Source organism: Paramacrobiotus metropolitanus, unplaced genomic scaffold, assembly GCF_019649055.1.
Source record: "Paramacrobiotus metropolitanus isolate TYO unplaced genomic scaffold, Prichtersi_v1.0 Parri_scaffold0000134, whole genome shotgun sequence".
NCBI lineage: Eukaryota > Metazoa > Tardigrada > Eutardigrada > Parachela > Macrobiotidae > Paramacrobiotus > Paramacrobiotus metropolitanus.
The window spans coordinates 102,884-127,080 of record NW_026570354.1 but is presented as its reverse complement, the minus strand read 5'-3'; the positions used below and the strand labels follow the sequence as shown (position 1 = coordinate 127,080).

At 45.4% G+C, this 24,197-nt stretch overlaps 3 protein-coding genes across 4 annotated transcripts; 1 reads left to right on the top strand and 2 right to left on the bottom strand.

Moving 5' to 3' along the window:
* Nucleotides 1-13,818: 13,818 nt before the first annotated feature.
* On the bottom strand, nt 13,819-15,484 carry LOC129598996 (uncharacterized). 2 transcript variants are annotated; one of them, XM_055497107.1, is made up of 2 exons: nt 15,072-15,484; nt 13,819-14,993 (listed from the first exon to the last, which is right to left on the bottom strand). In XM_055497107.1, exon 2 carries the CDS (start codon nt 14,874-14,876, stop codon nt 14,193-14,195), a length of 684 nt encoding a protein of 227 aa, XP_055353082.1. In that variant the 5' UTR covers nt 14,877-14,993; nt 15,072-15,484; the 3' UTR covers nt 13,819-14,192. The 2 variants fall into 2 exon arrangements, with proteins under 2 accessions (XP_055353082.1, XP_055353081.1); XM_055497106.1 differs by having other exon boundaries at nt 13,819-14,968.
* Nucleotides 15,485-15,834: 350 nt separating this feature from the next.
* Nucleotides 15,835-16,795, bottom strand: LOC129598995 (octopamine receptor beta-2R-like). The gene has a single exon (XM_055497105.1). It carries the CDS (start codon nt 16,789-16,791, stop codon nt 15,889-15,891), a length of 903 nt encoding a protein of 300 aa, XP_055353080.1. The 5' UTR covers nt 16,792-16,795; the 3' UTR covers nt 15,835-15,888.
* Nucleotides 16,796-21,266: 4,471 nt separating this feature from the next.
* LOC129598997 (uncharacterized) lies at nt 21,267-23,320 on the top strand. The gene is made up of 4 exons (XM_055497108.1): nt 21,267-21,552; nt 21,685-21,959; nt 22,279-22,459; nt 22,863-23,320. Exons 1-4 carry the CDS (start codon nt 21,444-21,446, stop codon nt 22,991-22,993), a joined length of 696 nt encoding a protein of 231 aa, XP_055353083.1. The 5' UTR covers nt 21,267-21,443; the 3' UTR covers nt 22,994-23,320.
* The last annotated feature ends 877 nt before the right edge of the window (nt 23,321-24,197 follow it).

The following is a 24,197-nucleotide window of genomic DNA, read 5'->3' as shown; positions in this document are numbered from 1 at the left end:
TTATTATATACCGAGACATGAAATTGGTTCGATAGATTTGCAACACATTTGGCGACGACAAGAGCGACCGGAAGCGTGGCGCCACATAAGACCTTTGCAGAAACCTTCGATTGTTTGCGATTCGCGTTAAAAGCAAATACCAGCATCCCGTAGAAGACGGCCGAAATGAGTGTAAGACGAAGTGAATCGCGGCCGAAGTGATCGGCAGCCGTCTACAAATTGTAGATATAGTCACATGTCGAACTCTAATAAAAGTTTCCGATAAAATTTTATACTTATAAATTGCATTAGGTATAATGCGAGTATATAATTATAGTAGTCAGGGCAAGAAAGAAATCGATAGAAACATTACAGTTCAACCATAAACGATACAGCCCCGGTTCTCCGCTCCGATCCGGATGCGCCATCTGCGTCACATACTTCCGGTGGCGCTGCAGACGGCATGTGAGCTGGCCACACCCATGCCTTGATGACATTGCCCTATCGCCGCTCGCCAGTCGGCAGCGGCTGGGTGTCGCTCAGCTGATACGCCCTTTCCGCCGGCGATTATAGACCGATTTGCGGCGCTGCGCTAGCATTCCTTCAGAGTGACTGGAAGTTAACTGACATACGCATGCGTGCAACCCGTTATCATGATTCGGGTTGTCAACTGTTCACACCATGGAAAAATTTGTTTACAACGAACGTGGATCCGGTCCCTGAATACGTATATTAAAAGTGGGCACTTTAGACAAGTAAAGTGGTGTATTGGTCAGAAATGTTCCGCACTTGTGCAAAATACCGGCAAAATTACTGTTTTTGGCGGAATTTCTAATGATTTCGGCAGCAGAACCGACCGCCTGCTTCGCGTTCCGCACGAGAATTATTTTGCTCTTTATAGTTTATTGCACTTCAATAAATGCAGCTTTAATTTCTCCACGAAATATCTATATTTCCTGTACAGATATCTGTACAGGCATTGAGTTTCCCATGTTCTACAATACGTGACACATATGTATGTCACTGAGAAGATGTACTGTACTGCTACCCTGCACTTGTCCATTTATTTTGCAGTGCAGGCGCACGTACGTTGTATCAGCCCATTCACGATTCACATACACGGCCTGCAACTGCGTGCAGAGAGCAGGCAGCTGACTGAACGTGAGCGGCTTTAGCTCTCACTCGCCTACAGTGCAGTAGGCTCAAACCGTACAAAAGTCTGGACAAGTGCAGGGTAGCAGTACAGTACTCGTTTATTAATTTAAACCATGCATTACGAAATGCTTTACAAGGAATTCTTAATAATTTATGATTTTTTTATAGGATTTCTGCCAGTTCCCGCATCAAAACGAGCATCAGCTTTGCGCCTGGTGCGAACGTTTACCTTTGCTGTAAACTCTGTGTTTTCTTTTGCCGCGAAAAATTAGGAATTATTTCTGTTTTGTTTCAAGAAATTTATTTCCAGCAGTTTTCTTATGTTACCTTATGAATTATACTTGTGTCAATAACCCATTTGTCGGGCGAAGCCAACGAGTGATTCCCTGCGGAAATCGCTAGAAATTCGATCAAATTTATGACGTCAGCACTTTGCATTTATATTACACGCTGACTGAATCAGCTGACTTATTCCTAAAGGATTTCAAAGCCTTTCCACAGCAGTTGAAAGCAGCAGCAGTAATGTGCAGCGACTCTGCGGTTTTCGGGCTCGATTCTCAAGGTCGCTCTGGCCCAAACGAGTACAGCGCGCCTGAAGTATGGTACAACCGTACAACGGTACAAGTAGTATTCCCTTTTGGTCTTGTAGCAGGAAATGGTTTGCCGGTAAGTGACTGGGCCAGTGGGACGGCTTCCGGCTGGCAGTGAGTCCATATCAGCGGCCGGAACACGGTGGCCGTACAGACTGTACACGTGCGGCTGGAGAAGGATGAGATACATCAACTCATCCAGGATATTGTCGGTGAGAAGGTGTTGACGGAAAATACATCAAAGTCCAGATGTAAAGCCAAGTTAGGTTAGAAATCGGCAACCAGTGGTGTAAGAGATCAGTCTCAACCGTACAAGAGATGATAGCAGGAATCTACAGAAAGGTTCTCAACCAGAAACAGGGACAACCAACAACCAGCTGGCCTCTACAATATCATTCTCTCAAAAAACAGTTTCTGCACAACATTCCGCAGCAGATTGTATCTGTAGAAGAGTGAATAGTCGGTCAGGAATCAGCGGGTAAACAGGTTGTGTCAGTGTAATCACTAATCAGCAATTATATGTACAGTATGTCGCTCAGCATAATGTCGGGAAGCCAAACAGTGTTGAAAAGACAAGGCAGGCAACAACGTGCAGCTTTAAAATCGCTGAGCGATCCTAGCTGAGCCTGTCTCAGACTATCTCTCCGCAAAAGCAATACCCTGCAGTCTGTGCCCACATGACAGGCTCACTTCCGGTCCGTAAGAAAGAGCAGCGAGTAACAGTATCATAGCATGACGCAGCATCATAGCATGACAGCATCAAACACCAATAAAAGCGTCAAAGCCAACCAGAAAGCGTATAATCACCACTTTTTTTGGAACCGAACTTGAAAACAGCAAACAAGTGCTCGGTTGATCGTTAAATGCGCCGATGGGAGTTGTATAATATCAACTGTAAGTCTGTAACTGCTCTCTGCTGCGTGTAACTGTTCCTTGCTGTCGGTCGATGAAGGTGGGCCGGGTGGCGGCCGGGCCGCGTTCTTCGGCTTCCTCCGGACCAGAGCACCGCTGCCGGCTACAAATCAAGGTACCGGGTGGCCCAAAAAAATGGCGCTCTCAGTTTTTTGTTTGCTGTTCGTGAACCAGTTGTCGTACAGCAAAGGTCTTAAGGTCGATAAATTACAAATTTTGTTACCTACTGAAAATACTACTAGAAAAGTGCACCGCTTTAGGCTAGCACTATAAGACCGAAGCGAAGCTAGGAACAGTAAAGGGGAATATAACCCAAAAAGGTCACAAGTTCAGGTCTGCTTGCGACTTACTCTTACTGAGGCATAAGTTTAAGTAGTTGCTTACATTGGAACAGTACTTGCCGTACTCACTATTCTGTATAATGTAAGTAATATAACAAAGTCCTTGAGTACAATAATTATTGGTTACAGAAATGTGTTTCCGTAACATTCTACTGATGTTCGTGACTCACTATTAGTCGATTTTGAGTTGTGTGAATGTAAAGATGACTTAGAGGGATGATCATACTACACTACTACGTTGGCAGAAAAATTATTTTACTTTCACTCAATCGGTTATATGGTTTTAAAGTCAAAAATTCTAGGTTTAAATTCACTAAGCGCTGTTTGGTAAAAAAATAATGTGGAAACTCTATCTTGCGCAGAAACATTGTACAAAGGACGCTCCAAAAGTAAGTTTCCCTATTTTGGATCTCCCTGCTTGAACGCTTTTATTTCTTATGAACCATATTTTTAGAAACGTCCTTCATTACGAACCAAAATAAAATATAACTCTACCTAACTACAATCAAACGGAGAAGAACTGCCGAGAAAGCCGTCCAAGGTTTTCGGCACTTTGCCACGGGTTTTACCCTGACAGTCTTTGTTAGTCTCAGTCATCCTGCTCACTTTTCGAAAAGCAACAAATATCATCAGATTAGGAATTCTTTTCTGTCCTAATTCCATGAACGAAACAAAATAACTTCTTTGCAACGCTTTTCCAGAAAAGTAAAAACTCTCGATGACTAGGTAGAAAAACCCCAGAGCTGCTCAAGGTGCCAGACGGTAAAAAATCGAAAATTTCTTGTAAAACATTACTGTCGTCGGTACAACTTGAAGTTATTTGTGTCCAAGACCCGCATGACTGCGCATGAAATTTCCTTTTTATTAATGCCAAGAACTTTTGGATTCATATCAGCAAGAAGGCTGAAAAAGAGGATTCCGGGGTCGTGGAGAAAAAAAAGGTTTGCTCTCATCCGGAAATTTTTCAAACCATTCTGTTATCGCAGTGATATTAAGAACAGTATTCGTAGCTGGTACTTTAAATTTGCTGTTGAGATTATAACAGGAACGGAAGTGGTAATAAAAAGAACGAACTTCAAAAAAACCCGTGGAAATTGATGTATAAGTAGTATTGCTATTCTGTTTTTCGTTTTCCCAGTTCTTCATTGAATCTTTTGATTCGTATGTCTCTAATTTGTTTACATAATTGCTTATACAACTAAAAATAAATCACATGACTATTACTTCAAATGGCAGGGAGGCAAAATTGGGAAATTTACTTTTGGAGCGTCTTTTGTAAAAGCTTTTCACACATTGGAAATTTGAATACCGATTCATTTAAAAATCTAAATATCCAGAAGCTGTTTCTGGGATGTTGGGACCGTACCGCCCCTGCACGTTTATCGTTATAACGTTGGTAGTTTCAATGATATCCAAAATCGGTGTGTTTGATAAGCTCAAGAGACAGAGCTCGATTGACATTATACAGTCAATTTTTTTATAACGCGTTGATTTGTTTTTCGATTAAGTTTAATTTCTCAGGAAGCGCATTCAGAGTTTACGGTGTTTTGTTGCGCTATGTCTAGTACAGAGAATGTTCAGCTGGACCGCTGAGTAAAACAAATGAAAGGCAGATGACTCTGGGACGGCGGGTGAATGCGTGCCGCATGCAAAGACAAAGGCCGTTGGTCAAACAAGCCATTAAAAACCGTCGTGTCACTAATTGCTTCGGCTCAGCATTTCTTTGAAGAAACTGATTACTTTGCTTGCTCAAACAATGGCGGTTTCCCTACGCTGTAGTGCGTAAGTATTATTGAGCACCTAGATGTCCCTTAACCGCGTTCAAGCGTCGGTCACGCCATAACTTCTTAGGGCGTGACCGACAACTTTGTGCGTGACCGACGTGCGTGACCGACGCACAAAAATTCCCGTTTTATTGAACATAGAGGACCTTCGCTTCGGTCGATGAATCTAAGAAATCCTAAGATAACCTAAAGCACAGTAATCGTTCTCACTTCTCAGCATAGTGTTGAGGGTTGCGAGGTGTTGTATATCGTTTAACCTAAACCACTGTAATCGTTTCAGCACAGAGTTAGCGTTTGCGTAGGTGCAGTAAAGTATAAATCGAACTCGGTAGTGTGCATCGAACTGTATGGTGGACATAATGTACAGTGGACAAAATGAATGGTGGACGAAATGAGTGGTGGACAAAATGAGTGGTGGACCAAATGAAGGGACACGACCCAACGAGGTCATACGTTCATATCTGCTTGCCAAGACTTTCGTACTAAGACTCACCATTCTGTATAATGTAAGTAATACAACAAAGTCCTTGAGTACGATATTGATTACAAGACTGTATGTGTTTCCATAACATTCGTATACTACAGATTAACGTTCATTACTCACCATTAGTACAAGATGCACGGAATATTAATGCCGCTTACTGCTAAAAGTACGAGTAAGTCACGCTTTTCTTTTTAAGTGGAAACGTGCTTACCGAACTCTTTATACGTACTGCAAGTGATACGAGCAAGTTTTGGGCGCCAAATAAGAAAAAAGTTGCCCGCGATAGGGGCGTGGTCCCTCATTACAACCTTGCGGCAGAATGCCCTGTTACGCGTTTTCACGAGTTGCCGCTCAAGATTTGTCTGCTAACTGATTGACTAACAATGCAAACGTAGGTCAATAGATATCACAATGGACAGAGGTCATAAATACAACAAAGGTTACGGTTGCTACGACATCTCGTTTACCGTTCTGCAGTTTCTTAATGTCTGCGCCCCTGCCAATCCACTGTTTCTTAGCAGATAGAATTGAATCAAGCTGAATCTAGGAATTTGCTGGACTACATTCCCTTTACTGTTCCGACTCCTAGCTTAGCTTCGGTCTTATATGCTAGCATAGAACGGTGCTACTTCTATGTCAGTAATAAATGATACAGGAAAAAAGGATAGGGGTTGCTTTTTTTGAATATAGAGGGTCTACTATCACTTCAGCTGCTAAATCAGTCAGCTGTGCGCTGTTTCTTGGTAGTTAGTCTAAGGACATTCTGTTAGTACCGTGTTTAGTAAAATTTGCTCTTAGGACTGACAAAACACGTTAGTAAGCACATTAGTGTTTTGGTTTAATGCGCGGTTACAGGTTCCCTACGTTGTAGGGCCTAAATGTTATTGAGCGCCTAGCAGTCTCATCTATGTTTAAGTGTCGGTCACGCCCTAACTACTTAGGGCGTGACCGACAACTTAGTGACCGACGTGCGTGACCGACGCACAAAAATTCCCGTTTTCTTGAACATAGAGGACCTTCGCTTCGCTTCGGTCGATAAATTTTTTTGAAAAAAAAGTTGTGACCGGATCGCGAAAACCTAAGCCAACTGAAATCGTGCGGAAGCGTATTGTGACCCAGCTTTTGAACTCCAAAATTTTGTGTAATTTATTATCTGCTAAGTATTTTATTGTTTTCAGCTTTTTCATATATAGAGAAGGTCGTCCTTTATCAGCATACAAAAAGCGGTTTCCATAGTGCACGCAATGGGGGAGCAATGCACCCGACTCACTTTTTGGAAAAATGCCGATTTTTTAATTAATTTTTGATCCATTTTATTGTAATTTTTTTGCTGCATGGCAGGCTGCAACAAAACGGATCAATTTAGTTGTTATGTATAGCTCAGGTATTGCTCTAATGGTAGCAAGTTTGATTGAGATCCGCTCTTGCAGCGCTGGTGAGCAATTCATTTTTGAAAATGCTGATGGAGGATTTCACGAAAATTAAATGTGCGGCGCTCCAGCTCTCCAGTTTCTGCACCGAACGCGACCTGACCAGAATACCGTATACCTTTACGTTAAAAAAACAAGAAACAATTCAAACAATCCCTCTACCTAAAATACTAAAGTGACTAACTTTAACCTACTACGCTGAATAATACTAGTAGCAATTTTTAATTCGCTAATGGGGAAATCCAAATTTTCGGTTCTGGGACACCGTCAAAATCCACCTATTTTATTTAAATAAATTACGAAGAAGCTAAATCTTTGTTTAGGTTTAATACGATTAAGCAATTCTATGTCTTAAACATTGCTCTTTCGAAAAAAACTAATGTGAAGTCAATCGGATGTTGGGCGGGGCCAGTGCACAACGATAAACCGGACCGCCATTTTTTTGCTCCACCCGGTAGACCACGGTGTACACCGGCGTTTACGTTGCTTGGCGACCGGCAGCGGTGCCCTTGGCGCTGCTGGAAGGACAGTGGAGGCCGCCTTGGACTTGCCGTTGGCAGCGAATGCGAATGCGCCGTCCCCCGCAGCCGCAGGCAAGTCAACCCGAGAAAAGGTCAGTGCGCGCTATGCTGATTAGTCTTCTCTACTACCATCAAGAAATCTCGGTAATCCGCTTTAAATCTGATAATCACTGGGAATGTTATTCGCTTAACAAAATAATCCATTCGTTGATTTTTTGTTTTTAATATTTTCGTCGTTATACAGTATGTAACTTACATTTTGAGGACGGACACTGCGCTGAATTCTGGACTGAATCGGTACAAGCACAGTGCTCACAAACCGTGTGTCTTCGATCATGAACGGTGCCGGCGCCGTTTGTGGGCAAACTTTTATTCATTTTGTGCCGACAACCGGCGCCCGCACCGCTCATGGTCGAAGACACACCATCAAATGTAACAAATTTTGTTCCCTATTTTCTATACGTATACGTGATTTAATTAATTCAGATGCTTTCTTTTCAAATACGTACTAGCGGGGAATCAAAATTCTCCTGAAAATTTCGCCTTGGGCTGCGCGCTCCGGTCCCTGGGCGCCCGCGTACTGGCCAGTCCACCCGCCACACCCAGCCGCTGACCCATTTCGACGGCCAAGTTCCCGGCTGCGCGGTGCACCAGGAGAGCCAGTGGAATTCCCTGGCGGAAGGCCCGTTACTTTCCCTCCGCGTCCCCAAAACGTTGCTTGGGGTTCCAGGTAACAGGTAACCAAAATAAATAATATTTTAACGGAGACTCACTGAAATCAGGAAAATCGTTAAAAATTAATCAATATAAACGGAATAGAAAGAAAACTGTTATCAAAAATAATTAAAACTACGAGAATTCACTATGGAGTGCATTGGCAGGCCGGAGCCCCGTTTGATCGCTTAACACTGGCACTATTCTACGTTCGATTAACGTTGCCTATGCATGTGTGCCGTGAAAGCAGTTTTCCTAAGCAGAATCAGGCATTTAATTAAAGGAAGAACCGCAACCCAAAGACTCAGCGCTATTATTTTTCTCGCTACTGTTAGCTTAACCGTGTTATAGGCAAAGGTGGGCATGCAGCGAATGTTTGTCAGCCGTGAATGTGATATGAACAGTGTGTCGCTCGGAAGGAACGCGGGCGCACAGTCACAATTGCTAGTGCCACCACATCCCGGTTGCAGTGAGGAAAAGAGCGCATTTACAGACATTTGCAGCATTTATTTAGGCAACGAGGCCACGCCCTGTTTAGCTGCCACATTTTCAGTAGCAGTAGTTATGATGCAGGACAGATACAGTTAACTCCGTAACCGCTTCTCGCAGCATAAAATGCTCCGGCTGCCGCAGTGCGCCGTGACCTTTGCCGTCACCAAGTCCGTAGTAGCGTCGGCTCACTATTTCCAAGGGTAAAGGTTAAGTCAATGCGTTCCCTTGTACTGCTGCCGTCATCCGGCTGTAGTGTGACGTTATGGCTGAACATGGCGCTTTATGCAGCGCGCCGGATTTAACCATATGTACCGTACTGTATTGTATCCCCGTAACTTCACTGGTGACGGCAGTGATAGAATTATAGAGGTGAACGGTGGACGGCGCTTGGTTTCGCCTCTTATATACTGAAACGCTGTACACTTGTGGAGCAGAATAATTAGATTTGCTGTAAGGCGGCTCTCCAAGCCAAACACAAATCTGCTACGAGTATTGGAAACATAAGGAATAGGGAAATCGAAGGTCACAAACCAACTTGACAAGCAGCAGTAAGGTTCAGACTTCACACGTTTATTCATAAGCACAGTCGCACTCTTAGCAATTAAATTGCCGTCACGTAAGACAACTCAGTTAATTAATTATCGACATTTTCCAGTTCACCGCATCACTCCACAACAATTTGTCAGCGGCGTGGTGAGTCTCACCGTAGTTCGCGCGATATGCGAAACGCTTGCATACAGTCAAATTTCGGGCACAAATACAATGCATGGATAATCGTTATTGTCTTTCATGGTTAACCAAGAAAATATCCGGCGACCAGCTTCTTCTGCGCAAACTCTTTCATCCCGTTCCAGGCCAGGATTTCCGGGCGGTAGTGCCGAATCCGTCCTTGCACCGGCACAGCGGCCGCGTCCGCCAACGCACAGATGCTGTGGCCTTGGAAATGCTTGCTGCTCTCTCAGACCATGAGGGTCTCAGTGGCCTGCGCGTTACCAGTGACGAAGTGCTGCATGATAACGTGTAGCAGGATGAGGTCATCATGGCTCTGGTGGGCACAGCAAAACTCCATCATTCGTGCGATGCGTTGGATGATGTCGGCCTGCTTGTTGATGACTGTGAGCAGACTGGACTGCTCGGCGGTCGGGGCGTCAAAATCTGTGTCTCCGACGGATTTCGTCTCAAATGCCGTCTCACCGATGGATTTCCGCAGAAACTGCACGGAGGCACCAGGGATGGTGCCCTGTAAGTTGTCCTCTTTGAATTCACCTAATTACGAAATTAAACGTTAATATTTACGTTCAATTCTTTCCCGTAGTTGTTTGCCAATAAGTCGGCAAAATCTTGCCGTACAATCCGACAACTGGTCATGCTCGCATTAAGATCAACTTGATTCACAGCGCACATTTTAATTAGTGTCAATATGCGGAAGCCTACCGATATGTGTAGTTGTGCAGTCAATCAATTAAGTAAAATTTTGATGAAATTTCAACTATTTGTAGACCCACTTGATATATGTTAAATTATCCATAAATTCGAATAAATAATCATCATAATTTTAGTTAACTTAAAATAAATTGCAAGTAATAGTGATAGTAAATTTTAATGTGAATTTCAGTTCCCCGGTAGTATTTAAAAGAAAACATATAGATTAATAAGATCACGTACAGAAAATAGCGAAGAAAACTTCTTAGCTTTTATGGCGGACGCAGTATGTTGGTACAATTGCAAAATGCAGACTAACAGGATCACTGCAGCGGCCACGAGGGCCGCCTGACAGAAGAACTTTCTGGAATGGCGCCCCGAGTGAGGGAGGTGATTTATCTTCCGCCGTTTTGCCGGTGGTTGCAACGGATCTTTGCCGACAATTCGTCCATCGTTGCTTAAATAGGTTCCCAAGCAGGAATCATGATGGCGCTTCATCTTGATGGTGATGCAGTGGCAAAATCACGACTGGATGTCACTGGAATGCACAACGGCGATGCGGCACAAAATGCGAGTCTTCGATTAGCGCCACAAGAGCTGCTTCCCGTAGAGTGACAAACTGACGCCCTGACAAGCTTTTCTATTAGCAACTACCGGCGAATTTAGCCGGGCAGGCTACACAGGCAGCCAGTTAGTTAGCCGGCTACTGTATTTGTGCAGCAGCTGCAGAATTGCCGGGCTACGGTATTATAAACACCGCTAGCGCGCTATGCAGCTACCTGTATGTATTGTACGATAGAGTATGATAGTACTAGAACGTCACACCTCTATACAGTACTATCCATTTCCGCGATGCTGCAGCAATGCACTGTCTGCACCGGCATCCCTGTTAGTCAACACCATAAGGAAAACAAATTAATGACAAACTAATCACCACCATTCGTTGGTGTAATCTGCTGGCTACACCTACAGATACACCCCTGTACATACACGCAGTAGGTGTATTGTACATGTCGGTGTAGCCTGTACACTCCATGTATACCGAGTACCGAGTCACCGACAATTCAGCTTATGGTACTAGTACTGTGTACGTGCACTAGCCGGATGTATTATATTCTTTGTATTATAATATTATACAAAGTATGAATATTGTTTGTATTATATACAAAATATCCCGCCGCTCTGGAGACTGGACCATGTACCGGCATTACCGCATATACAGGTCGCTCGCAGCACGTGTGGGCAGTTGCATAAAATCAAAGTAAAAATATTTCTGTAAGTCGTTTTATTGCTTTTTTGGCACATTTCTAATAAAATTTTTTAGTGCGCATCCAGCAACATCAAAACCAACGTTGATCTTTTGATGTGCTAGTAGGGAGCCGAGCGGTGTTTTAGGGGAAGGGGTACCGGTTAAGTTTTTTATGCTTATGTCTGCCCCTGGGAAATCTCAGCGCTTAAGATTTCTGCGGGGATTTTTCTGGAAGTTATTGTACGGCCCACACGGTGTTCGCTGCGCGCTATCACCAAATTCTACAACACAGAAAAGGAAATATAAGTGTGGGACATGGAGGGAAAAATTAATGAAGCGATGACTAAAAAAGCCATAACGTGCTGGAGAAGTGGTCGGTGGTAACGTCTCGAGCCTTTTGTTTTGATGCAGAGTTTTAAGCGTACACTGAACATTTTTTCAACGCGATTTTGTCGCGAACGGACATTTGAGACACTCCGTGGCTGCACTGCGAGGGCGGAAATGGGGTCACCCAATCTTTACACGGTGCCCGCAGTGACTCTGCAAAGGTCACGCCGGATGGGTAACACTCGGCGGATGGTAGGGCTGTTTCGCAAGAGTACTGGTCGGGAAACAGCCCAAACTTAACACTTTTGCTCTAAGACGTCAATGAAAGCTTGAAAGAAATTTGAAGTCGGAAGACTGCAACCACCGCCGACGGGTCAGGCCACATTTGCAAGCCGGTCGGATTCAATTTCGATATCACTGGGGTTTGCAACACGTCCTCAGCAGGGCGATCTCCAGTGCAAAACATATTATATAGACACATGCTGCAACCATGTTAAAATGAAATAATTATTGATTTGTTGACGGCTGACCGACGCGTCCGACGCGTCCAATCTCCACCGAAAAGGTCAAGCCCCGGGGTGCCCGTGAGCCTGATCACTTGCGGTTGCGGACAGATTGACGACGTCCCGGATGTCGTCACAGTGTCGCGAGAGGTGCAGATATCCCCCAGACGCGTGTGGAAAGCGTCGGGAGGGAGATGGCTGACGTCGCTGTAGGGAAGGTTTCTAGGACCCGGCGACGACCGTAGCCGCGCGGAAGGTCCCGTTCAGTACTCGTCAGTTCATCAATGAAGTGGGTCGACGCATAAAGGAACAAACAGGAGAGGCGGGCGCTACCGCGTTTTTGTTGAAATTCAGCGTGGAAATGCCGCTTCTGTTCTTTGAGCTGTTGGTTGTTCAAAAGAGCTAGAGGAGTTGTTTTATTGGTTCTAGCTTTTGGTTACTTGAGTCTAAGTTTTTAAAGGGCATTTGTTTGTACAAGTTTGAAATAAAAAGTTAATTCGTGAAGTTTGAAAATAAAAGAAGTCATATTTAATATACGTCTAATATACACCAGGTGGTCACATTCTGGTTAAGAATAATCTCACAGCCACAGCCCTGTATTGTACAGTACAATATGTGTTGTATACCGGAATCGTTAACTGCTGATTTAATCACTATACTGTACCAGTTGTATGGTCCGTGACTCCGTGTACAGTTTAGTAATTATTATGCGGATATGGCTCTTTATACTGACTCCGTGTACAGTACAGTTTAGTAATTATTATACCGATATAAAGAGTAGACTACCTTTATCCGTACGGGATCCGATACGTCGGGAAGACGGCTGGTTGGACCATACAAAATTATCAGGACAATAAAAATACACCTCCTCAGCATACAAACGTAACCAGTAAGTTCTCCCATTAATTTTTAGCTGTTTAATCGATGAAATATTTTTGTTTTTCCTTTATATTTGAAATCCATTTTGTCGTCACGATGATATTTTTATTTGTTTAATTTGACGAAGCATTTCTTCGTTTTCGCTATTTATTGTTTAGTTTGGTAGATTACATAAATATACCCTTTATCTACTGCAATATCTTCTGCTTTTGATTTATTTATATTCATTATGTTAATTTGTATTTTTCCTTGAAATTATATTACGACAAGAAACGACGGCGGCTGCGCTTCCGCATTACTGTATCTGGCACAACTGTATTCTACTAACTGGAATACATATCTCTCCGGGTATACAATTCAAAATTTTTGTCATCGATTTCTGATTGAAAGATTCCGATTATCGTAATATTTGTTTAGCCTTGCGCATTTTCTTATGTTAGAAAATTGGAAAGGTGCAATTTGATTAACATGCATGTTATACGGAACCAATAATATTATACTCGTATGTATTATACAACAAACATTATAATTAGGACTGGCTCAATTCGTACCAAGATCCTGTTGCGCAACAAGTTGCGGCACCAAAAACATTATCTGACGCAACAAGACCGCAACAGTACAAGCGTGACTGCAAGGCAGACCAGTCACCAGCCTGCATTATTATCAGCCACAACACGCAGCAACGGGCCGCAACCAGTGCCAGCATGTGTGTTGGACAGGGCTGCTGCAACGCCGCAACAGTGTAGCATACACGTTAGCGCTGTTGCGCTCGTTGCGGAATTTGGTCCGCAACGAGACAGTTACGGTCAATTCCGAACTTGGTACAGATTGAGCCACTTTCCTAAATAAAATATGCACAAAATATGACCTGGGCATTTTTGATTTTAATAACTTCTTATTGGTGTATATTTGCTTCCCACACATTGATTCTTTTAAGTTTTGTTCTTTTTAGTTGGGATACTGTGTAAAATTAATAATGTATTAGCTCATACACGCACCGGTCGGAAGGAAAAATTCTGCTTCACGTTGGCAGAGATTTGTTTTTTCCTATTTATGAATACAGTATCAGACAGATAACTGATTTTTTTAGACAGAAATTAATGAAGATTTATTTATTTATCTGTCAGTGTTGAAAAAAATCGTAATTTTAGGTTATCGTGTTTCTCTGTACTTGAATAATTTGTGAATGCAAAAATCAGAACAAGTCTGTAATTGTGTGCACTGCATATTGAGCACCCAACACCGTGCCACAGACATCTATAAACGGCTATCCCGAGAAGAAACATTACCCAGCCGGAGTGGTCAAAACGTCCAGGGAGGCGGTCTGCCGGCGCCACACCTCCTGTCGGTCGTCCGGCCGCACCCAGCACTCGACACGCGCCGACGTATGCAGGTCCAACCGGCTGACGGTCAGCGAGCTGTTGACTGTCGTCGCCGTCGCGGAGTAGAGAACGCGATGGTGGAATCCTCCGCCGTGGAGATGCCGCTTAAAGGGAAGTGCTCCGCCGGCAGGAAGCGGCTCCGTCGGTCCACCACGGCACGGGCCAGCGCCTGCAGCGGGTGGTCGGCGGGGGCGGCGGTCACGTGGCCGTTGAGGCGCCAAATAAACGCCGGCATGTTTCCCTCCAGGCGGTGGGCGACGCAGCTGATGTGGGCGTCCGCCCCGCGATTCACGCTGACGTCGGACATGGGGACTGCAAAGAGTTCGCTGGCGGAGGAGAAGACAAGCAGCCGGAAGTAGTGACTGGCGCATAAGGGCGCCTCCGCGGTCTCTAGTAGCACGGGCAACATTCCTGGAGACCCGAGGCAGTGCTGGACACAGGTCACGTCGCCGCTGGCCGGCCAGGTGACGTTCTTCCAGGTCAAGGTCACGGTGGCGTCGGCGAAGGGGGAGGCCGGCGCCGGGCGGGATTGGACGGAGTGCTGGAGGTCGAAGGGGCCGGTGTTGATGAGGCGGCCGTTGCGGAGGTGGGCCAGCACACGTTTATTGTGCATCCAGGCGAAGTGCGGCAGCGGAGCGCGGTCAGACACGTTGTGCACGGCGCACGGGAAGGCGACTGTCGCGCCGGCGTCAACGGCGACGAACTGCACCATGCGGCGCGTGGCGCGCGGGGCGACTGGCTCGAAGACCAGGTGGATCTTCTTGCTGGCGGGGTTGGACGCGGCGTCCTGCACAAGGCGCTCCACTGCAAAAGGTCAACACGCCGTTATCTGCAGAGCACGTGAGGTATAAGCGTCGTCTGCAGTGAAAGAGCTTAGCTATGATGCGGTCAGTGTGAATGCACTGACGGGGTTGGATGCTGTAGTGGCAGGTGGCGTTGCGGCAGGCCTTCGGTACGGCCGGTGGACAGGCTCACGAGGAGGAACGGGTCAGGAAGAACACTGCATGAACCACAAGCGACCCGGCTGCCGCACACTTCAGGCGACAACGGCACTTGTCCATCGAGGCTCCATCGCGTTGTCAGCACACAGTCAACAAGCTGACAACGACGCCGTCAACGGCTATTAAGAAGAAAACTGGCATGAATGTATCGTTTGCTGAAATGCAGCACTAACGATAAATCATCAAAGCAAAGCAGTTACAACAAGTCCTTGTGTACTAATGCATGCACTAATATGTACTTCTACATATTATGTATATATATATATGACATTGTATAATTCCACTCATCTTGCTCATCAGATGATAATTCAGATCAGATGATTCCACTCATCTTGCTTCTATCATTATGTGTTCTATCTATCATTACTAGTTCTATATATTCTTCTTGAGTACCTATATTCCGTTGCCGGGCAACCTTTGCCTACAACCGTGACAATGATAAGGCCAACTGAATTAATTAAAATTACGGGTAACTAACAAAGTTACTCAATTTAATTTGTTCACAAATCGGTACAGATTATCCCCGGTGTCTTTAATTAAATTCTCGGGATACTCGCGCATGTACAGTACGTCACAGTAAACAATAAATGGCTGATTTTATTTAATATGCATCATACACGGCGCACGACTTGACACGATATTATGGCAAATTTAACACTTATTACGGCTACAATCAAAAAGCACCGTTCTGAACGCTTAATCTCCAAGCTGGTTAATCCCTTATTAAGCCGGATGCACCTGGCCGCGGGCGGTGTTGCTGGACCAGATGGAGGTCCGCCGGCGCTGCTCCCGCCCGCACCGCCACCCCTCCTTGACCCCATCCAGGACGACATCGCGGAGGTCCTTAAAGGTCACCACGAAGAGCAGCGGATCGATGACGGCCTGCAGGCCGTACAGCGCCGAGGTGACCTTGTAGAAGATGTCCGGCAGCTGGATCCGGGAGTTGGCCAGTTTGATCGTCCACCAGATCTGCGAGGGTGTCCAGCAGATGAACACACTCGCTGTGACGACCGTTAAAACCAGGAAGGCGCGGGTGGTCTCCTTGGAGAAGACCGACTTGCGGCGCTGCAGCGGGGCGTGGTGGCCGTCCTGGCCGTTGGAGGGGGACATGCGCGAGGGGGCGTGGCTGACCATCAGCGTCCCGCGGCGCTCCAGGGACTTCCGGTTGCGCTGCAGCTGCTTCAGGAGGAGGAAGGGATAGGCGAAGACGATGAAGAGCACCGGCATGTCGTAGACGAGGAACTGCGCCGTGTTGATCCACTCCACCTGGACGTCGTTCATGCTGCAGCCGTCCGCGGGGGGCTGCCGGTAGTACAGCGCGTCTAACACGACACCCGGCAAACAAACCACGTGAACGTAAATCCAGGCGAGCAAAATCAGGAATAATCCGGTACGCTTGCTGCTCCCGTGGTGCGTTTTATACGACACCGGGAACTGCATGGCCCAGATGCGGTTGGCCGTGATTAACACGTGCATGTGCATCATCCCGCCTTCCAGGACCCAGTTGCCGTATAAGTACAGATTGCAGGCGGCGCTGCTCAGCCACCAGCTGCTGTACACGCTGCCGATGATGTCCAGCGGGAAGTTCATGATGGTCAGGATGATGTTGGAGGCCAGCAACGCCATGATGTTCAGCGTGAAGGAGGTCTGCAGGTGGCTGTGGTACAGGAACACGAGCAGCACCGCCGTGTTAAAAATGAAGGCTAGGACAGTGACGACTACTTCGAAGAGCGCCGAGCCGGTCCACGTCGGTCCGTCCGACAGTCCCGTAAAGGTCACATTAATGACCACAGCAGCTAATTGTTGGGATGCGTTGCCGGACATTCTTATTAAATAAAAGCAATTAAACTATCACTGAACGATGGATTACTAAAAGAGATAAATCAGGAGCCTGTTATATCACACAAATATCGCACGCTGAGAGAAACTAGTTGCAAAACCACGGGAATCGCGTGGGAGATCAATCCGCGTACAGCTGTTGCCGTTCTTCCATCCCGGACTGATTTTCCGTATATGTGTGCGTAAACCGAAAATCAGCTGGCATTCATACAAGGCGTACGCATTCCACGGCGTGGGACGCACTCCACGTAAAAACTGCGCGAAAAATTAGATATAACGCTATATTAATCAGTCGATCCGCGAAGCCGTTCCTGCCAAACTGGCTGCAAATAGCAGGCAATAATGACGATCAAGAGGAGTCACTGCGCTACAGCGTTTTCGCATTTCCGCTCCATCCACATCCACCGGCTGATTAAGCGGCGCGACCACATTATTATAGGCTGGCTAACAATACGCGCGGCCGCCGGAAGCGCCGGAAGCGGTGCTGTTCCCGCTGCAGCGGCGTGAAATGACCCTCTTCCGCTGACGCTTTTGTAACACGCCACACCGGACACAATGCACTCATAGAATCAACCGTCAGGATTATCAGGAAACGTTCAAACTACAAGCGCTACTGTACAGGTACACTATGGGCACGGGTTCAGATTGACATGGTGTGTATAATCAAGTTCCCGTTGATCACATGCCGGTGTTCGTGCGCGGGCTGCAGTCGCGGATTACCTATACAGTATAGTTTTAAATACAGCCAATTGTGGCCGGCAACATCCGCTGCGTGTTTGGCCAGCCGGTTTCCGCGGTGGCGCCCACGCCGCGCCGGAAGTGGCCCGTGTGATTAGGCCGCCTCGCGCTGCTATAATGGCAGCTTATCGTATACTCGCGGCACATAATGCGCTTAATTTGAGCGCTTGATAAAGCCAGTTTGCGCGTTTTACTGTACCGCTAACAATGCGTGCCGGCTCGTGTTTCCCGGTGTTTTATTTAGTAATCATTTGCGCACGTGACGGCGCGCATCAGGCCAGCTGTTTTCTCCATGCAATCAACGCTATTTTAACGCAAAATTAAAGTGACCTTTTACCGTCCCAGACGACCGGGAACGTCCGAAAACAGTCATGCAAGATTGACGGGAAAATTAAGCGGAAGTTGTCTGTAAAATCCTGCCGCGTAAAAATCAAACACAGAATCCTAGCGGGACGTTGAAATTGTGACTTGGAAAATATTTCGGAGAAATGGACAGTTTCCGCTGTTTACATCGCCAGCGAAAGAATTATTGTTGATGCTTTGAAAGCTTCACCGGAAAATTAATTGACTAACTACACAACTGTGCAGCTTTGACTGTTTCACAGAAAACGCCATCGCCTCCCCGGAAGGCCGGAGCGTCGGAGACGCAGTCTCGGCAGCCGGCACGAGGGTAAAATTAAATTTAAAAATTCCGCGATGCCGGCTGTCGGTAGCAGTACTGCAGCCTGCCAAAATAATGCCACTGTTGCAAGACGGCTGTGGCTGTGTTTGCTCACTTCCATTTTAATCCGTCACGCGTGTTTTGCTTCACTCCACTGAGTCCGCTCTTTCGCGCTGACACGACGTTTCTCCGGCAGACAAACATCACTTTACGTTATGAAGATTAATTTCCGGTGCTGTCTGTTATGCAGCGGAAAACAAGAAAGAAATTTCAATTATCGCACGAACATAAAATTCAGGTGTGATGAATACACATCGCATTTTTTATAATTCGCCGCTATTTCCTATTTTCTCGCTTTTATTCCTGTTTTTCTTTTTCTGTGTTTACTGTTCAGATTTTTACTTTGCTCTTTGAAAATACATATGTCTTATTCTTAAGAAACAAATTATTCTGGAGAAATAAATTTCATCCTAACTTGTCTACATTTTTATTTTTCATCCCTATGTTTTTATTTCTCTTTTTACTGCCGTTTTTCAGCTCAATCAAACTTGACGCGTTAGGCAAAATTTACCGACTGCTAACAGTTCCCAGGCACGCTAAAATCTGCCACGGTCGCAGCGCCATTTTTGGCTAGGTCAAAAATTGTTGACCCCGTGGATTAATAAAATCCGTAGTTTTATTTACCGAATTAGTGTACTTCTACAGATACGTACACGTGTGAGCGCAATGATATGGACGGCATGATTACATTATAGCGTTGAAGTTTATTGATTTTGCACTAATTCTACCGGTTTCGCCCACTCCACTACGCATATACGAGAAGAAGCGGTCTGGTCTGATGAGTAAGGCGGCCTGACGGTTGTCCATAGGTGTTGGCATCGAAGAAGATTCCATGGCAAATAATGGTGCCTGGACAAAAGTGTGCCGGGATTAATTTACGCGTCACTTTGCATGCGGCGTGACACCAACGTATATTTATTCGCCAAAGAAGAATCGGTATAAAAAGCCAGTAAAAAGTTGACATTTCACCGTAGTTGTTCGACCGGGAAGAAAGAACTTTAATTCGGCTGAAGTCTTCCATTGCCTTGGAATTTGCTCTTCTATTCCGTTCACTAGGGAAAAGGCAGCAGAATGTATAAGGTCATCGCTCTTGTGCTGATCGTGGCTATCGTTGCCGGTAAGCGAGTAAATGCTGAACGAATTATGCGTTATTGCGCTGCTGTTCGAGAATTACTGAAATCGACAGCTAATACCTATATTTAAAGTATTTAATTAATATTCGTATTAAATATTGCCATTAAGCAAGTATTATATATATTTATATTTATGTATCACCATTAATTACTGTCATTAATATATGTACATGTATTATATATAATACCAAGTATTATATTAATTTTATTGTTGCTGTTAGTAAATTAAACACGTGCTGTATACGTATAACTGCATAATATTGTATGTATTAGTATGTACTAATATTAATACAAATTAATTAAATGTGCAGGCGTGTTGCTGGTGGATAGCGGTGTAGAAGCCAAGGACAGCTACTCCCGATCGTCGGGTTACAGCGGCTCGGGTCGCCGCTCCAGCTACAACCGCGGCTCGGGCTCCTCCTACCGCGGATCCAGCTACCGCGGTTCCGGCTACCGTCACTCCCGCGCCGCCGAAGACGCCCGCTTTGAGCGCGAGGCCGTCATGGACAACGCCGCCGAGTGACCGACACACCGCACGATGCACTTCATACCCATACAATTTTATACGCACGAGCATTAGAATTCCACCAATTCTGACGTCAGTTTCTTACCTCTATTTCAAACTAGTTGTGTGCATGTTTGGCTAAAGGTCACCGGGTGGTATATATGGCTTACGCGTTTTAAGTTGCTTCTAATAAAAACGATTCATCGTTAATAATTCACCTGTACATGTATCTCTCTCTCGAATTAGCTGTTTAATGTACAGTATGTACGTATAATAATGTAAGTACTGACAACGTTTTCGCAGATAGAATTAATAAGTTTATTATAAATATTAGTCGCAAGTTAATTTAAATGAATTAACTATTATTACCACAAACTACATGAATTAATTTGAAGTGCTTGCTGAAGCGGAAAGCGAAGCCATATATTATATAGGGAGGAAAACCATGTCAGTCGAACCAGTTGACGGCAATGCTGCCGTCAGCCGGCTGGAGTGTGACGTTGCGGCAGTACATATGGTTAAATCAGGCGCGGCGCATAAGCACCATGTTTAGGCACAACGTAAAAGTCCGGCAGTGGTACAGGGAATGGGAGTAGCCTGGTTCGATAAGCCATAATGGTCAGTAGCCCTTATATAAATAACTCATTATGTAGTAAGGCAAGCGGCAACTTTCCCATCGCTTTAGTAAATTTTATCACTTTCCCGCTGCATCTTACCCGTGTGCAGGCGCTCATGATTTGATTTCAACACGTCTAAACCGGTTTGCAGCTATAGTTGATTACGCAGACTGATAAAGAATATAGCGAAGAGGACGGCAGGTGAGATTTTATCGCCGGCTAAGGTAAGCGCTGATTAGAATGGTGAATAGATACGATACAGAGCCCTGCAATTAAGCATGTGACTAGAGTACTGTAATATTGTTTTCTGTCATTTAATTCCTGATTAGACTGCAAGATTGTTGCACACTACACAGTATACACTTTACATCATGATGTGTTCCAATGGTACGCGCCGTATCTTTGCAACACAAGAAGCCAATCGAACGGTTCATTGAACAAAATGTAAACCACTGTCAGCGCGACAATGCGCAGTGCATGCAGTGCAACAGTATGGTTTTGTCGCTACAAGTTCAGATTCTGATAAGCGTTGATAAGACGACAAAGCCCGTCCAGCAGCCGTTCCATTGCCACCATTGTTCCCGCTCCGAACAAGACTGCGACGCCCGCCGGAAGTCTTTAAAATACCGACGCAGTGCTGCGCCATGTTCGGCATTCTCGCTATACCGTTGCACTCTTCCGCGCTTATTTATTTTCTTGTCTAATTGACCATTATATCAGTGAAAATGTTGAAGTTTGTCTTGTTAGCCTGCGTGATCGGCTACGCTGCCGCCGGACAGTACGACCAGTTTGCGGAGTACACCAACGATAATCCCAACCGCAACAACAACCGAGGTCAGTATATAATAATGAATTACAACGGTATCGAAAGATAAAGAAGAAAGTAAAAAATAAAATTACTAAAATACGGACCGATAAAGAATGCATGCATCGGTATGGGATTATAGGTGGAGACATTTGTTGCAGGTTTGCGGCAGGACGTGTGCGACATCACGCGGCCGGACATCCTGGGTCCGTACTACAAGCCCAACGCGCCCATCCGCCCGCTGGCGGTCAACGGCGACTGGGCCAGTCTGTGCTACAACGTCCCCGCGCACGACCGCCTCTTCCTCAACGGCACCATCCGCCGGCTGCAGACCGGCCAGGGCTGCCAAGGACAGGCTGTCCGTGCGCTGATGGACATCTGGTCCGCCGACTTCAACGGCGTCTACAGCAACATCAGTCCCCAGAGCCCCGACTACGTATGTATACGTACTGTCGCGTGTATTTATTTATGTTATTAACAGCATCCATTAATTGCTTTATATATAAAGATTAAGGATGACCTTTTGAAATTAATTTCACTTTCTTGCAGAAGCAAAGGTTGACCTTTGCGGTAGTTTTACGCTTTCGGCTTAATTATTGGGATCGTTTAGTATTATTTCTTATGCCTGTCATTCAGCGGGGTTATTTATTTATTATTTTTATACTTATCGGGGCTATGATTATTTGCATGTATAGCTACGTAAATTCATGGGCACAAGTTGCACAACTGTGTACTGAACAAATATTTTTGTGCAGGGCTGCCGTCTGCGTATCTACACCGATAACAGCGGTTACTACCAGTTCGACAGCATCTACCCGGGCCGCTACGACGACGGCGGCTACCGACCGGCGCACATCCACTTCCGCATCACGCCCGTCGACGCCAACAACCGCCCCGTCGGGCCCATCTTCACCACGCAACTCTACTTCGCCGAAGGTACGTCCTTTTCATACGGCCACGGCAGTTGTAACCATGTATTGTAATCACACGGCTTAGCATGCTTCTTAATTAATCCTCAAGACATTGACATGTACAACTATAGCCGCTGTTTGTATCTGAATATTCGCAAACGCTTAATTACCACGTGCACACTGCACACTCAGCTAAGAAATGTTAACAGAAGGGTAATTCTTTGCCACTGTGAAGATATGGCAGATTGAGTGCATTATGGAGCATTGCTTAACTGAATGTCAGAAATTATAATGGTCGCGATAACAGTGTTCTGTTACTGTAATTAATGTACAAAACATTGATAACACACTCGTTTCCAGCAATAATATAAGACACTTGCGCTAAGCAGAGAAATTATAATGGCTCTTACATGTGTCTTAATTGGCAGACACGTACCTGGGCCCGAACGACTCCTGCCAGCGCTGCGGCTCCAGCAATCCCTCGCAAATCGCGCCGCTGCAGCACAACGGCGACTACAAGTCCTTCTTCGGCACCTGGGACGTCGTCCTCGCTGCTTAACATCTGCAGACCGTCTAATTTATTCAAGATACCGGGACTGTGCAGCGTACCGTCGAGCATGACCTTCTGTGATAAATAATTCAGTTAATTATTGATAATTATTCTTTTTCGTAACGCTTTGCGTGCTCTTAGACTTCGGCTGACACTATCCGTGCCGGTTATTTGTTGCTACCGGCCGGCACTTCGTAGCACATGTACAGACACAGTCAATTAAATGCTACTGGCAATTTTTTAGTTCATTTTTCCTAACAAGTTTTGGCTTGCATTTCCCATATGTTATAATTATGTCTACTTATGACGAACTAGAAAAAAAGACTTTATATTATATACAGTACAGATACAGTATGTCTATGATGTGATAATGAACATGAATGAGTTTATCATTTATGAACAAATATGAACATGCCAAGAGCAATAAAACTTACAGACATCGTGAGCAGTCCCAGCTGCAAATTATAAACATCCTGGTCTCAGAAAAAGTGCTGTCGCATTGTACATAATATCATGTACTATGCCCGTGTCCGTGTAGTCCACCAAGCTTCTCCCATAATATTTCTACCGTACACGTACCGGTAAGTATTTAGCGCGAAAGTTGCGCTGTGAACGATTATCTATAAACGTAACTACGTTTACGACAATGACAACTAATTCACCCCTGTCAAGAGTTAGGTCATTATACAGGAGAAAAGTTATGCCTTTATAATTTGTATACATCGGTAGTTATTATAAATTAGATGGAGATTTTGGCACGTAATAGGTAGCCATGCCGGAATGCATGCACGTAGAGGGTAAATCGTCTGGCGTAGCGCCACGTGCCGGCAGGAGTTGCGTTCTTGCCGTTGTGTTGAGGCGCTAGAAAGTACGAGACAAGCTTGTATTTTGTTTTGCTTTATCATACTGGAGATGTTTACCATAGAACTGATCAGCAGTACTACAACACTATCCCCGCTCTCCAATTGTAAGACATAACCCGCCAAATCGTCGCCGTCTCGCCGGTCTGGAATACTTGCACGATCACGTCTACGCACACCGCGATTGGGGAGCGCCAACATAATGATCTGGGCCAACGCACCAATTACAAGACAAGCAACCCTCAAATTAAAATCACTGGCACATCAGCGACGCAGCGCAGAGGGATACGAGCGGGGCACCTTCCTCTTCGTCCCGCCGGAGCGAATCCGCGCCGAGCAATACCGCTGACAAG